The sequence below is a fragment of the Sus scrofa genome, chromosome 16 (genome assembly GCF_000003025.6).
Source record: "Sus scrofa isolate TJ Tabasco breed Duroc chromosome 16, Sscrofa11.1, whole genome shotgun sequence".
Classification (NCBI taxonomy): domain Eukaryota; kingdom Metazoa; phylum Chordata; class Mammalia; order Artiodactyla; family Suidae; genus Sus; species Sus scrofa.
This window is the reverse complement of record NC_010458.4, coordinates 32,978,004-32,995,213: the sequence shown is the minus strand read 5'-3', so window position 1 is coordinate 32,995,213 and position 17,210 is coordinate 32,978,004. Positions and strand designations below refer to the sequence as shown.

Genomic DNA, 17,210 nt, shown 5'->3' with positions numbered 1-17,210 from the left:
TTAGTGAAATTGCATCCAATTTTATTCATTCTCTGTTTCTGATATTCTAGTCATTTTGGTCCTGAGTATCAAGCCATTTCTAAAGAGTTGTGTAGCTGTTGAGCTTAAAGATGACCATTTTCATTTTAAAAACTTCTTCATTGGCCTCTTTTATTCCTTATTAACCATTTCTTCATCTTTGTTTACTGGAGATAGTTTTCCCAAGGGGTGGTCCTTGACCTCTCCTCTGGTTCTTCATCATCTTATTCCCACTGCCATCTTATTCATTGCCATAGCTTGCAATATTACAGTACAGCCAATGCTCCCGGCCCATCTGCTAAGCTCCAGACCCCACATTTCTGGTGATCTGCGGCAAATCTTCAGCTGGTAGCCCATTGGCATCTTGCGTTCTATAGAACGAAAATGAATTCATCTTCCCATGCGTAGATTTAGAAACAGAAAACTAAAGCACACCAGAAATGAATGTTTCATCAAATAAGATATGTTAGGAATTTTGTTTTGTTTTGTTTTACACAATAGTGGAAAACTAGATAAGTATCTGATTTTTGGGTTTTTGCAGATGTCAATTTTGAGTAATATTTCTTCCAAAATTTCTTCACTTTGCCTCATTCCACATGGACCATCCTAGTCATGGTGCAAATGCTGCAGGAATGGAAAATCTGACTTTTAGATCATTCTGCATATGAATTCTAACACTGTGACCTCAATCAAGTATCAAAAATTTTATATATACTCTTCCTGTGTAACCATTATAAACCACATCAAAAGCTCATAGAGGAGTTCCCGTCGTGGCGCAGTGGTTAACGAATCCGACTAGGAACCATGAGGTTGCGGGTTCGGTCCCTGCCCTTGCTCAGTGGGTTAATGATCCGCCGTTGCCGTGAGCTGTGGTGTAGGTTGCAGACACGGCTCGGATCCCACGTTGCTGTGGCTCTGGCGTAGGCCAGTAGCTACAGCTCCGATTAGACCCCTAGCCTGGGAACCTCCATATGCCGCGGGAGCGGCCCAAGAAATAGCAAAAAACACAAAAAAAAAAAAAAAAAAAAAAAAAAAAAAAAAAAAAAAGCTCATAGAGCATGCACATTTGTTAAGTATAGCTCTGATGTCACACTGAGATTTGTTTTTATGTTTAAATCAATCTTTTGAAGTGTAATTTACATTCACGAAGCTGTACCAAGTTTAAGCATAGAACTTCTTAAGGTATACACTAAGGAAAAAAATCGTGTTACAAAAGGGTACATATAGCAGGCTTCCTTTTGTCTAGGAAATAAGAAATATGAATATGTACATTTGCTTAGTTTTCAAAATGAAATATAGGAAAGGTAAATCAGAAAGTAATAAAACTGTTTAAACCACAGAGGGTGGGTAAGAATGTGGCTCCAACTTTTTAGTGAAATTTCATTACTTTTGAACCAGGTTAAAATTTTGCATGTTAAAAAAATAAAAGTCTATCAACAAGAAAGAAAAAAATCCAATAGATGAATACAAAGGAACAAATGAAGCTAAGTGTATATGGAAATAGCTTGGGAAACAGAGCTCTGATTCTATTTCCTTGTTTCTTATGAAATTTAACTTGTAGCTTGTTACTGGTGGTGTTAGTAATTGTAAAACCATTTTGTGGTATTGTAACACATTTATATTAGGAACCAAGATGCTCATTGTGAGAGATGAGGTGGGGGTGGAAGGGGGTGCATGGAAGGGGGAGGTGCAGAGAAAGAACTCTGAGCTCCTAGACTGGAATTGGAGGTTATCAAGATATAAAATATCTGTGTGTATGTAAACTCTGTTCACTTACATGGGTCTATGTAGCACCATAATTTTGATTTTTAAACATTACTTTCCACTAAAAGGCAACAGGGCTCCTTGGAGACGTGACTGATCCCAGGTGTGCAAAGTAAATCCAACATATATTATTCCAGAAATCAAGGAAGTGTTAAAAAAAAAATGGGTAAAGATATGCCAAAGGGACAGAGGTGCCAGCTTAAAAGAGCACCCAAAAGTCAACTTTGGGACATTAAATATAATGTGAATAGTGAATATTTTTAAAAAAGCCATAAATCAACAATAGTAATGAATAACAACAACAAACCAATGGAGCCAGCTAGTAAATGGAGAAGTGACAGGTCTAAGCAATTACTGTTTGCAGTCTCTGAGGTAATTAATACAGGATTTAAGCAAGGATAGTCCAAAAATGCTAATGCAATTTGGTGAAATTTTTTTGGGAAACAGGATTTATACTATCTCAAAGTATCAACCCACAGATTATGTACTAATTAAAAGAGATAAAAGTACTTTATGATGGAGACTCTTGGCATGTACCATCTTAACCAAGTGATCAAATTAACATCACCTGTAATTGGACAGTGAATTTATGTGCCTCCAGGATTGATTCTTTGAGAAAAACATAAAATTAGTGATTAATAGTGATGTTAAGTTTTATCAGTTGGTTGAAGTGGTACATGCCAGATTTCTCCATCATAAAGTATTTTATCTTTTAGTTAGTACATAATGTATGGGTTGACACTTTGAGATTGCATAAATCTGTTTCCCAGCAAAATATTTCATCATCATTTTAGCATTCCTTGGCTTGCTACCAAAAATGTTTAACCTGAATCTCATCATGAGAAAACAATGAGAGAAATCCAAACTGTGGAACATTTTTTGAGATGACTAGCCTGAATTTTTCAAAAAAGCCCAATTTCATGAAAGAAACAAAAAAGCAGGTGAACTGTTCAAGATCAAAGGAGACTAAATTTAATATATGATTACTGACTGGATCTTGGACTGATATAAACCATGTAAAGAGCAATATTGGGGCAACCTGGCAAGTCTGAACATAAACTATATATTGTTAAACTATCAATGGCCAAATTGTGCAAAACTGTGACAGTGTTATCGTGGTATATAAAATAATGTCTTTTTTTCTGAAGAGATACATCCCAAAGTATTTACAAAAGACATGATGCCTGTACCTTACTTTTAACTTTTTTTTTTTTAAATGTATTTTTAGGCCACAACCGCAGCATATGGAGGTTTCCAGGCTAGGGGTAAAATCCAGAGCTGTAGCTGCTGGCCTACACCACAGCCACAGCAATGCCAGATTTGAGCCGTGTCTGTGACTGTGTACACCACAGCTCATGGCAATGCCAGATCCTTAACCCACTGAGCAAGGACAGGCATCTAACCTCATGGATACTATTCAGATTCATTTCCACTGAGCCACAACAGCAATTCTGCACCTTACTGTTTTTTTTTTTTTGTCTTTTTGCTATTTCTTTGGGCCGCTCCCACGGCATATGGAGGTTCCCAGGCTAGGGGTCCAATCAGACCTGTAGCCACTGGCCTATGCCAGGGCCACAGCAACGTGGGATCCGAGCCGCGTCTGCAACCTACACCAGAGCTCACGGCAACGCCGGATCATTAACCCTCTGAGCAAGGCCAGGGATCGAACCTGCAAGCTCATGTTCCTAGTCGGATTTATTAACCACTGTGCCACGAGGGAACTCCTGCACCTTACTGTTAAGTGAAGATTGCTGGGAGGGAGGGAAAATAGATGAGATAAAATATTAATTAAGGAAAATTTTTTTCTCCCTGTTACAGACGTTATTTATTAAAAAAAAAAAAAAAAAAATTTAGGAGTTCCCATCATGGCTCAGTGGTTAACAAATCTGACTGGGAACCATGGGGTTGTGGGTTAGATCCCTGGCCTTGCTCAGTGGGTTAAGGACCTAGTGTTGCCATGAGCTGTGGTGTAGGTTGCAGATGTAGCTCAGATCCTGAGTTGCTGTAGCTCTGGCGTAGGTCTGGCTACAGTTCCGATTAGACTCCTAGCCTGGGAACCTCCATATGCCTTGGGAGTGGCCCTAGAAAAGGCAAAAAGACAAAAAAAAAAAAAAAAATTATTGTAGTATAGTTGACTTACAATGTTGTGTTAGTTTCATGTATACAGCAAAGTCAATCAGTTATACATATACACATACCCATCCTTTTTCAGATTCTTTACTCATTTGGGAAATACTGAGAATACTGAGTAGATTTTCCTGTGTTATTAACTAAGTAAATTTAAGTGAAGGGTATATAAGTATTCATTTTTAACCCTTTTTTTCCCTTACATTAAAAATGTAGGGAAAATCCCAGTGAAAAGAAAAAAAAAAAAAACTTAAAAAAAATATAATCAGTGACCTTTAGATTAGGATAAACTCTGTTATAATACATTTAAAAAAATATATTTTTAGGGCCATACCCATGGCATATGGAGGTTCCCAGGCTAGGGATTGAATTAGAGCTTGTAGCCACTGGCCTACACCACAGGAACGCAGGATCCAAGTCGTGTCTGTGACCTACACCACAGCTCAGAGCAATGCCAGATCCTTAACCCACTGAGCAAGGCCAGAGATTGAACCTGTGTCTTTATGGATGCTGGTCAGATTCATTTCCGCTGAGTACAACGAGAACTCTTATAACACATTATCACATACTATTGTTAGCAGGCTTTGTTTACAAATCAGCATCATGAGCTTCCCACAACTACAGAGAATAATGAAATTTTCTGGATTTATTTTGTTAAATTGACAAATGGAGACACTGAAGCTTCTCATTAGGTTCCCTGAGTTGCCATAAATTCCAGCATTCAGTTTCTTCCATCTAGATCTAAATGCACAGGTGTAATCATGTCTATACCCATGGGTAATAAGGTAAATCACAATTCAAAATCTTTTTCCAATTTTGTGACTTAATATGCATTACCCATATAGTTTTGATAATTGTCTTCCAAGGAAACCCACTGTAATAATTGTAGAATAACTTTTCTTGTTTTTGATAATATATGGAAGATTATTTTATATTATTTAAGATAAAACACAAGCTCGTTTTCTAAAATTCAAAAAAAGATCTGAGTCCTAAAATTTTTAAAAATTCATTTAAAATTAACTTTTGAGTGGACAGTATAATTCTTAAATGAGTGTAAAAAACATTAACCTTTGAGCAGCTATTGAGTAGAGTTCTGGTAAATATCCACTAATAGTTTCAAAGACAAATCAACTGAAAACCAGAGAATAGGACAGATCAGGTTTGGTTAGTATTCAAGATCATTTACACAATAAATTAACCTTTGTTTATTGAGCTTTCCCATGAGTGAGACTTTGTAGAAGACATTGAGAAAGAAATTACAATATTTACACTTCTAGTCATTGCAATCTGGCTGGGAGATAAGAGCTATGTGTGTGTGTGTGTGTGTGTGTGTGTGTGTGTGTGTGTGTGTACACACACGTTCTTTTTTTTTCTTTTTTTTGGCTGAGCCTGTGGCATGCAAAAGTCCTGGACCAAGGATGGAATCTGAGCCATGACAGTGGCACAAGTCCTTAATGGATAGACCACAGGGAACTCCAAGAGTTATATATTTTTAAATATAAGAGAAAAAGCTGGAAAAATCAAAATGTTGAAAAACAGAAGTTTAAATTGTCTATTGCATGCCACATTATAGAAAAATGCCATAGGAAAACATGATATAGTCAGCAGAAAAAATATTTGATACCAATGCATTTTTTTAAAAATGTACAGTGTTATTGCAATTTTGTTTTATAAAAGCAACATGTGTGTATGAAGGGAATAGAAAAAATATCAAAAACACAAACACTAATTGCATAACAATAGTTATTCTGGAGTGGTGGAATTTGTGATTATAGTCTTCATGATTTCTATATCAAATACTTTTCAAAACATTTATGATAAAAGCACAAATATTTTAAGGAAATAATTGAAAGACATCATTAATAATAGAAAACAGTTGGAATTCCTTTGTGGCACAGTGGGTTAAGGATCTGGCATTGTCACTGCATGTTGCTGCTGTGGCATGGGTTTGATCCCTGGCCTGGGAACTTCCACATGCTGTGGGCATGGCCAAAAAAAAAAAAAAACCCAAAAAACCCAAAGCAGTAAGCATTTCAAGCACCAAACTGTCTATTCTTAAAAATAGTTCTGCAACACCAATTTCCTAGGGCTGTAGTGCTCCAGGGTATCCTCCTGGATAGAATACCCACACAATGTGTAACACAGTGCCCTGTGCATGACAGAGTATGTGCTTAAAAAGTCACTCTATAATAAAGTCATTATATCATTTAATTTTCGCCTACCCCATTAGGTAGATACCCTCATTTTGGAGATGAGGAAACTGAGACTCAGAGCAATTTATAAATCACTGAGCTAGTAAAAGACTGAATCATAATTCAAGTAGGTTAACTCAATCTTTATTCATACTAATAACTAGCAATTGCTGGCAAAATGTAAGCTCCCCCTATAGGTTATAACGTAAGAGCAGGGACTTATATCTTGTCACTGTAGTAATAAGTAACTGGATAACTTTAACCTGGGGTTCACAGTCAATAAGGCAATAACTTGATATCTACAATCAAAATGGTAGCACTAAAAAATTTAAAGTAGTGTGAAAGAGTAAGATAAATGACGCTAAAAATCATTAAAACATGTTTTTACTGACACTCTATTTCAAGACTATTGGCAAAGTACTTGTTTTCTAACTTATAAAATTTAGGAGTTCCCATCTTGGTGCAGTGGTTAACGAATCCGACTAGGAACCGTGAGGTTGGGGTTTAGTCCCTGCGCTTGCTCAGTGGGTTAATAATCCGGTGTTGCCGTGAGCTCTGGTGTAGGTCGCAGACGTGGCTCGGATCCCGCGTTGCTGTGACTCTGGCATAGGCCAGTGGCTACAGCTCCGATTGGACCCCTAGCCTGGGAACCTCCATATGCTGCAGGAGCGGCCCAAGAAACGGCAAAAAAAAAAAAGAAAGAAAGAAAATTTATATCACATAATCCTTTAGCACAAGACAGACTATAAAAATCAGAGCTGTCTAGGTTATTCTCTTTTTGAATACATCATACTTATCCCAAAAGACAAAAACTATTAAAAAAACAACAAATAGTATCTCCTTTATGCTAGTCTTATAGGAATAAATTATAAATTATACTAAATATGAACATAACAGTCACTGCATAGGCAGCTCCTAGAGTAATGAGAGAAGGGGAAAAAAACCCAGCAAGTTAGGCATTGACATGATGTAAATAAGGACCAGATATTACAAAAGAAAATAACACTGACTTTTCATCCAATCAGTGGGGTGGCCTATTAAAGTTCTACTAGAGTAACAACAGAAATGAAAAGTGTTGTATTTAATGTTACAAACCAAAGATGGAATACTAAATCATTTTTTGAAGAAAATTTGCTCAAAGTGCCTTATTGTACAGGATATGATGATTTTTAACTGAAATTTAAACTCACACTCACTGAAATATCTATGAAACTTTTTTTTTTTTTTTTTTTTGCTTTTTAGGGCCGCACCTGTGGCATATGGAGGTTCCCAAGGCAAGGAGTCCAATCGGAGCTATAGCTGCCAGCCTACACCACAGCCACAGCAATGCCAGATCTTAGCCATGTCTGTGACTTACACCACAGTTCATGGCAACGCTGAATCCTTAACCCACTGAGTGAGGTCAGGGATCGAGCCTGCAACCTCATGGTTACTAGTTGGATTGTTTCCACTGTGCCACAATGGGAACTCTGCCTATAGAACGTCTTATTTTTTTTTTTGGCCATGACCATGGCATGTGGAAATTCCCAGGCCAAGGATTGAACCCATGCCACTACAGTAACCCAAGCTATAGCAGTGACTATGCTGGATCCTTAACCCACTACATCTATGGGACTTTTTAACAGCTATATTTTGTCATTTTGTATTTTACTGTTTATTTAAAATTTTTAAATAGTAGTAATTAAAATTTATAATTTCTCAGGCAAAGCTTAAGATGGCAAGATATGACTTGTAGTGTAGAAGGATGTTTATAATTTCAAATAGATGAATTTTTTTGCTTTTTAGGGCCACATCTGCAGCATATACAATTTCCCAGGCTAGGGGTTGAATGGGAGTTGCAGCTGCCGGCCTACACCACAGCCACAGCAATGCAGGATCTGAGCTGCATCTGTGACCTACACCGAAGTTCATGGCAATGCCGGATCCTTAACCCACTGAGTGGGGTCAGAACTGAACACACATCCTCATGGATCCTAATTGGGTTTGTAACCCACTGAGCCACATCAGGAATATATATCTTATAATGATATATATTTAATTATACAAATACATCCATATAGTATGTTACATCCAAAGAACATATTAAAAGTTAATAGATGTAAAGACCCAAGACTCCCTTCTTCCACAACCAATGGTAACCAGTAAAATCACATTAGTAGTTTCTTATGTTTTTCCTGAAATATTCTAGGTGCACACCTGTTAGCTTCTGCTGCTCCACCTCACCTAGGTATGTTTTTTTTCACTTAGCACTGTATCTTTAACATCACTCTAAACAACTTATACAGATTTCTTGTTCTTTATAATAGCTATACAACATTCAACTTCATTCCCCTTTTAATAGACATTTAGATTGTTTCAACTTATTAGCTATTAGAAACAATTCTGCAATATCTTTGTACATTCACTGCTGTGCACATCCATAGGCTATTTGTCTAGAAGAGGATTTTTTAAATTAAATGGAATGTGCAGTTAACATTTTGAAAAGCGACTGCCAGCAGGTTCTCCAAAACATTATCATACAATATCATACTCTGATGAGTTTTCTTTGTTGGCCTAGGTCAATGTGCTAATAGTGTTTTTATGAAATGTGACTGTGAGAGAATGTTTATTTAGTTTATGATTTTTGAAACACCAAAGAACATATTAGTGATCCAAAGAAATCATCTGCCATTAATCAATCCTATTTCTTTGTAACTAAAGTAATTAAAAGAGTATGGGCTTTGAAGAGAGACATAGGTTCGAGTGCTACCTTTGGCATCTAGGACTTAGGTGATTTTGAGAATGTTTAGTCCCTTTGAGCCTTGATTTATGTCTTTGCAAATTGGGGGAGTGATTATGAAGATTAATTTACAATGTTTATGGAGGTGCCTGACAAGAGTGTCCTTGATAACTCATACTGTATGACCTAAATGATTAACATAACAAAAGCATTTATCTATTACCTATATTTTCTAAAAATAACACTGAACACTAATCGTCTCTACCAAAGAACTGGTTTTATTTTCTTTTAATTCATAAGAATATAAAATCTTCACCTGAACCTTCACAATCATGAAGTGTGGATTTCTGGACAGAGTTTAGTGTGGAATACAATTCATCCAGGCTCAAAGAAGCTTAGAGAATATTTCTAATTAAAGAAGAGAATTTCTATAATAAGGAGATTGGGGTTTAGGTTTATCAGCTTGCAATGTAATCATGAATTTCGTTCCCTACAATAAAAGGAAAATTTCTGAAACAGCATTTTAATAATGGTGGCTGGTAGTTTGTCAACACTATTAACTTGAGAATGGCCATAAAAAGCAAGCGTAAAACTTCAATATTGCAGCAGATTTTAAGCATGCCTTTTAACAAGTTTTTTAAAGTGCTGAAATTTCCTAGAGGTATGATCACTTGAAAACTCCTCTCTATATAGGAAATTACGTATCTAATTTGAGACTTCAAAAAACATTTAAAATAGACACCACAAAATTTATCTGTAGTTTAAAGGTCAAATTTATTAGGAGATTAAGAGATGTATTATACACAGACTATAAATACTGCACAGCTGACTTCATTCACAGTCAAGCACAGGGATATAGTCAGTGCCAACCTATTTTGTGGATACTCTTGTTCTTTTGTTCCAAGAAAAGTTTGCACCATAAGACTTGGACTTGGGTTTTGGAACCTTTCTCTCTTCAACATCAAAGCTCCATCCTAGAAAACAAAAACAAAAATAAACCCACAAGAACAGAATTAAAGAGGTTACTTGAAGAACACAGCAAACAGAGGCTTTTAGAAATTTAACATTCATTTATCAGGAGTACATGTCAACACATCTGAAATATAAATACTTATTTAGCAAAGTGTTCCCTTATAATCCTGTGTAACAGGTCCAAAGTATTGCCTCAAGATATTTTACCATATCTAAAAGGTGTTAGCCATGATTCAACTTCTCCTTGCTGAATATTACTTTTTCAAATATCAATGGTTATATATTATATAAACATTTCCATTCCTCTCTGTGGTTTAATGTGTGACTTCTTGAGTAACTGTAATGAGTGGCAATGAACAATATAACCCATCTCACTGTTTACTAAGAGTTGGTTTTTCAACATTTGTTTCTACTTAGAATCCCACTCTAGTATCTGATAGCAGTGGAAATTCTAGGGCCTAACTAGAGGTCCACTGGATCAGAATCTCTGTTGGGGACCTGGGAATCTGCACTTAATTGATCCCTGGGGATTTTTATGCATAGAAATTTCAGTCCCACTGGTCTAAACTGTCTGTCATCTTCTGAATTTATAACTTCTCTCCAAAGCCCTTCTCAGTATTTATAATTTTGAAAACTAGATATATTTATATCTTCTGCTTTAAGTACAGTTTTTCTAAGATATGGAGAATAACCAAATAAACATACTCCTCCCTGAAAATATAATTAAGTTGTCCTACTATTCCCTAGTCCAAGAAGCCCATCTATATATCTTGCTTCTCTTCATAAGATCCATTTTCCATCCCTGCAATTTTCATTCTTCTCTTCTAGAATTTTTTTTAAATAACTCATCTTGAAACAAGATTCATGGCCAAATCACGCAGACATATATTATGTAGTCTAATTAAATCAGTAAGCTCCTTGATCTTGCGAGTTGTCATGAATTCTAGTGCCTCTAGGTGAGTATAGTATTTGCTATTACAAAGTTTGTTTCAACCTTACGTTTCAAGCCTCTTAATTAGTATTCAATTTTGCCATAAAAGTAAAGCCTATGAAACTCAAATCATCACAGTATACTACTATGCCTGTTTCAGTGTCCAAAAATGGGAAATAATTAATAACTCCACTACCAGAACTCCATTTTCAAAGAAAAGTCCATTCGCTATAAGGAAATGGATAAGCAAGAAAGCAAATGAAGCAAATGGTTTAAAGATACAAATGAAGAACAATGTGGTGTCGCTGCTATGGTGTGGGTGCTGCTGTGGAAGGGATTTTGATCCCTGGCCTGGAGACTTCTGCATGCTGCAAGTGTGGCCAAAAAAAAAAAAAAAAAAAAAAAAAAAGAATCCAGGAGGAAAATGTTTTGAGTACTTTACTACCCATTAAAACAAACAAACAAATAAAAATCACAAGGCAGCATCTTTAATAGAAACTGAACTTATTATAAAACAAGTTTATTAACAAGTGGTTATTTGCATTTCAAAAAATTTACTAAAAAAGCATAAGAATAGTAACTACTTTAATAGGTAGTCACGAAGATAAACCAAGCTAATTCATGTATAGTGCTCAGAGAGCACCTGACATTAAGTTCTACGAGAAAGGTTTTTCTAAAATATTAGTATTATTAATATCAAACCTGAATTAGTATCATTTCCCTTGTATAGCTGAGGAAACTGAGGCGCAGAATGGTTAGGTAACTAAATAGCACAGGGTCACTAAGGTAAGAAAGGGCAGAATCAAATCAGGCAGCCTGATTCTGGAACCTGTGCTTTTAACTATTCTCTACTGTTCCTTGTGATTTTATAGTAAGCACTTGATAAATGTTGAGCTATTATTTCTCCCTTAAATTTGATTTGCAACTTCCTAGCAACTTATCTTCTATATGAAGTAAAGTGTAAGTGTAAATAAAATTTATATCACATTGGAACCCATTAATTTTGATTTAATGATGCTCTGAATCTAGTTAGGTAAAATCTGGCTTAGTTATTAACTATAGAAAGGGGTTATAGAGGGCAGGTTAATACTCAAATGAACTAAGCATCACTTTAACATTATAAATTTCTCAAGCACTTTCTACATTAATTAGCAAATAATTCACTAAAGCAGGCATAACAAAATTTCTTAAGCATTTGTTATACATTTAATAAATATTATCAATTGCTTTTTCTGTGTCTGGGACTGTTTAGACATCAGAGGTAAAGCAGTGAACAAAAAATTCCCACGCTACTTCAAGTTAGTAAGGGAGGAGAGGTTAATAAGTAAATGCATGGTATATTAGGTGCTAATACAGTAAAACAAACAATTAAAAATATATTTTATACAATGAGTACTGAAGAGGAAACAGAGAGCAGACAGGGACACCTTCTGTCCCTGAGAAGCATACATTTGAGTGAAGATGTAAAGGAGGTCAGGGAGTCAGTACTGTGGATGTCTGGAAAGAGAGCTTGCAGGCAAAGCCCTTCAATCAGAAGTGTGCCTGGTAGTCTATGTTCTAGGTCCTATGCTAGGTGCTTTAGTGTATTTTACTGACTTTTAATACTGAGAGCATAGGTTGCTTGGCTTATTAAATAGGTGTTATACATACCCCAATTTTGTATTTATTATGAGAAAGAGTATAGTGAAGATAAACAAGCAGCCTAAAGCCACTTGGCTAATAAGCTGGCAAAGCCTCAATATAAAATGCCCCCCCCCTTTTTTTTTGTCTTTTTGCCTTTTCTGGGGCTGCTGCCGCGGTATATGGAGGCTCCCAGGCTAGGGGTCTAATCAGAGCTGTAGCCACCAGCCACAGCCACAGCCACAGCAACGCAGGATCCGAACTGCGTCTGCAAACTGCACCACAGCTCAAGGCAATGCTGGATCCTTAACCCACTGAGCAAGGCCAGGGATCGAACCCAAAACCTCATGGTTCCTAGTTGGATTCGTTAACCACTGCGCCATGACGGGAACTCCCCTAAAATGGCCTTTCTTTAAAAATACCCTTATAATTGCAATTTTAATCTACTTCATCTCCTTTTAACCTGTGTAATTTTCTAACTTTTTTTTGGTTTATTTTTGTGAGTTGAAAAGACTGTTTTAAGAATTCCTGGAAAATAAGTCTGTGTTCCCTGTGTGTTCCCTCTGCAGTTGTGAAGGAAATAATTTCTACTGTAGATTCTATATCTGGTTATGACTGTTTGCAAGTTACCCCAAGACCTCTTGATGTTTTTTTTTTTCTTGCCAGATGATGGGAGAGGGTACCTAAATCCCCCCTCAACACACAACTCTCTACTCCAATAAAGATTTTACCAGAGGAACTGAAAAAATGAGAAAGCACTTGGAAATATTTAGGAACCGCTATTATATACAAGCACATACCTGATAGTCACTCTCTCATTTACACAGTTAATCTTTTAACCACCAGGGAGAAAAAGACTTCTTTTTTACTGCCTCAGAAGCAGACATAGATCTATTATCTGTTCTGTTCATGAAGTCTCAAAATGATGTCAGGGTCACTGCAATGTGAGAAGACTGGGGTTCTGTACACATAAAAGAACAACTGGTTTGGGTTTTCTCCTGGTAACCAAGGAGTGAGCTGACTCTTGGGAATTGCGAGCCAGATTATAGTTGCTGTTGATGGTGATAACAACAATAAATAGAAGTATCATTATAGGGACTGGAATGTGGATGGGCAAAGCACTCCGTGAAAACAAACAAAAACACATGGAAGAAACCTGCATTTGCTAATCGTATCCATCTCTATATTATTACTCTACCACATCCACTGTGATTACAAGGATGTAGAGGGGGAAAACATTCCCTTACATTTTTCTGTGGAAAACAACTCTGTTCCCAAAGCTGCAGAAGCAACTGTGTTTCTCTAAGGAAAAGAAAAGAAGGGTAAGAGGAAGTCTAAGGACAATTCACAAGACTAAAACTCAAATCAGAGTTTACAGAAATCTCCCTTTGGATTTTTCAGCAAACTTTTCTACTAAGTGGGGCTGGTGTTATTTTGAAAATTTGCTCTTTTTTGGAACTCTGTTAAGAATCTGATCCCATTTCCAAGCATCCTTCTCCAAAGTGTTTACCTTGCAGTGCCTTTATAAAGAGATTTACTGGTCCCACTAAAAACTTCATACCACAATCTTTCCCAAATTATTTTTTGTAACAGTGTGGCAATATAAAGGCTACTGGAGCAAGCTGTGAGCCTTAGCTAAAAGGACATAATAACTACAAGAATAACAGCACTTGAAAGGACATCAAACATTTGTACTTAATGGGTATGTTACAGGAATTGTACTCATCTTTTCTATTTGTTTGAAACTTGTTCTTAGAAAGAACATAATATAACTTGCAGGAAATAAAAGACATTTAAGAATGAAATCTTATTTGTAAAATGTTTAAATTTCCATAAGAATTTCTTTTACAACCTTAAAAAAAAGCTTTTTTTTTTTTAAGGAAATAACTCAAACTTGAGTTTGTGAATGGGATTATGAAAGTGAAAATGCTTAGACGCTCTGAAAAATGCTTGTCTAAATCAAGGTGTAGTCTATGACAATGGTTTCATGTGTTGTTCTATTGGGACACTGAAAACCAGCCCTTGCTCTTCCCAGCTGTGCAACAGAAGAAGATCAAAGCAACTGAGTCCAAGGCAGCTGCCCTGGGGATGGGGTAAAGCTCCTAGGGCTGCCGTCACTTCCCACTGAGGAGAGCAGCCATATGGCATGGATTAACCACAAATCCAACCACCAGCACCTAAATGATGAGAAGCGGACTCCCTTTCAGTTTCACACACTGGAATGCTTTCACAAAGATATTCTGAAGTTTAAATACCTCTGGCAAATGCACCAAAAAACTTAAAATGTAACCTGTAATATCCAGTGCTCAATGTCTTCTTCAGAAATATGCCCATTTATTTCATTGATTTCTAGATGATGGTTAAGATATTCTACCTCTATGACATGAATGTTTGGTGTAATCTTTTCAAATGCTACCAAAACAAAAACAAACAAACAAAAAAACAACAGTAAAGGATCTGAACAATACTAGACCCCAATAATTAACAATTCTATGTACAAAAGAAAATCCCATTCATTTTTATTTACAGAACCACTTTATCTGTGGTTCAGTAATGCAAAAATATAGAGAAACATTCAGTAGTGTTTCTACTGCTTGTGAAATATGTTACCTCTTGTAATCTTGGTTCAAGTACTGTTAAAGGTCTTTCTCCACCAATAACTTAACTGAAAACTCTGACATTATTCGGAAGAGAACGTTTAATGATTTTTCCTACTGTCCATTTGTGTACAAAGCAAGAATTTGGCACAAACTAACACAACTGGTAATCACTGCTAACAGAGGCATGGGACCAGAATAGCAAAAGACTTTGGGAGGCCAAAGTGGGTTATGTTGGTACGTGGAAAGTTTCAAGATTCCTCACCAGGCTATGTATCCATATTACCCACTTTGTATTTACGAAAACAAAGCATAAACTTTAAAGAGGGAGGAGAAGTAGCTTTAAAGGAATTTCATTTTAAAAATACTTCTATTTGAAATTCCCACACATCTAATATTTTGGGCAAGAGGAAGAGAAGTACAGAATAATTTAAAAATACCTTAGGTTGTCTTTTAGAAAATACTATGGAGGAGAAATTTATTATGGATACATTGGCAAAGCAATTCTTTCCACGAAAATTATATAAAATGGATTAGTAACACCTTACACCTGCTACAGCTGCAAAGCCTAGGAAGAAAAAGAATGTTTGATGTGACAGTTAATGCTCCCTTAAAATTTATCTGTTTAAATAATATAGTTGCTATACAGTATTAATATTTTGGAGCCATATTATTCAGAATTTGCCATGAAACAAACTGGTTTGTGTTCCAAAAAAGCACATTCGAAAACAAGATGCTTAATAGGTTCACGGACCAAAGCCAGGCAAACTTCTTCACCAGAAGTGGCGCACTTTATTTTAAGCCCAGGAGTGTCTTTTCTTGGCTTCTGAATAAAGGGAACATTGCTGATTTTATTTATCTAATTTTAATTTTGTTCTCTACTAATTTTGGGAATTGATTTTAAGGTCTAAATGATTCCTTTAAATGGATTAATGGTTTCAGAAATCCATTCTCTGTTGAATGACAAAAGACAGAAAATCTGGTTTGTTAGTCTTTTCTATTTGAGTACAAATGAAGAAGCTGTACTTGCTCAGAACAGCTTTTTAGTATGGGTCAGTGCATATTATAATTCTGTGTTTACTGTTAACCCATGGCTGAAATTTTAGAATTAGTTATAAGTTCTTTGTGTGACTGTGTGTCTATCTACCTATTAATTCAGAAAGGCCTTTATATCCCATTATGTGTATGTATAGGTAATGTTTTTCTACTTCCAGATGGAATTAATGAATTAGAATATAAAAGACTTTCAGTTTCACACACTGGAAGTCTGATTGGCTTATAGAGAAAACATGTGCTTGTACAAGTGGCATATTCCTAAAATGAGGAACGTGAACCTTAATATTTTGCTAATATTCTGAATGTTAGATTCAAAAAATATTCTTATAGGAATTAACAAACATTTGAGAATTCAAGTACTGATAATATAGGTAAAAATTTGGCAAATGTCAAATTTAATAACTTTCATTTAATACAGACAGATGTTTTCTTTATCAGTGTTAAATATAACACAAGCTTAGATTTTTATTCTACTTGATTATGTTCTTGCTAAACTTATAGAAATTTTCTCATCAAATAAGCTAATGATATTAATTCTTCCAATCCAAGAGCATGGCATATCTTTTCATTTCTTTGAAACCTCTTTAATTCCCTTGATTGCTTTATAGTTCTCAGCATATAAGTCTTTCACCTCCTTGGTCAGGTTTATTTCTAGGTATTTAATTTTGGGGAGTGTGGTTTTAAAAAATATTGTATTTTTATATTCCATTTCTAATATTTCATTGTTTGTATACAGAAATGCAACTGATTTCTGAATGTTAATCTTGTATCCTGCTACTTTGCTGAATTTGTTGATCAGTTTGAGTAGTTTTTGTGCGGGGTCCTTAGAGTTTTCTATATATAGTATCATGTCATCTGTGTGGAGTGATAATTTTACCTCTTCTCTTCCAATTTGGATACCTTTTATTTCTTTTGTCTGACTGTTGTAGCTAGGACTTCCAATATTACCTTGAATAAAAGAGGTGAAAGTGGACATCCTTGTCTTGTTCCAGATTTTAGTGGAAAGGCTTTCAGCTTTTCTCCAGTATTGTATTTGCTGTGGGTTTGTCATAAATGGCTTTAATTATGTTAAGGAATGTTCCCTCTATACCCACTTTGGTAAGAATTTTTATTATGAATGGATGTTGGATTTTATCAAATGCTTTTTCTCCATCTAGCAAGATGATCATGTGGTTTTTGACCATTCTTTTGTTAATGTGGTATATGACGTTGAA

General features: G+C 35.8%; 1 protein-coding gene across 3 annotated transcripts in view; it reads right to left on the bottom strand.

Annotated features, from left to right (window-relative positions):
* NDUFS4 (NADH:ubiquinone oxidoreductase subunit S4) overlaps positions 9,576-17,210 on the bottom strand; it is a 111,221-nt gene continuing 103,586 nt past the window's right edge. For 2 of the 3 annotated variants that reach the window (XM_021077055.1, XM_005672445.3), the window contains one exon: positions 9,576-9,794. Coding sequence is in view for 2 of the 3 variants with exons in the window: in XM_005672445.3 (XP_005672502.2) it covers positions 9,691-9,794 (104 nt within the window). In the remaining variant the exon portion in view is untranslated. Of the gene's footprint in view, positions 9,795-12,552; positions 13,646-17,210 lie in introns of those variants that run through there. The other variant, XM_021077054.1, reaches the window with a different exon arrangement.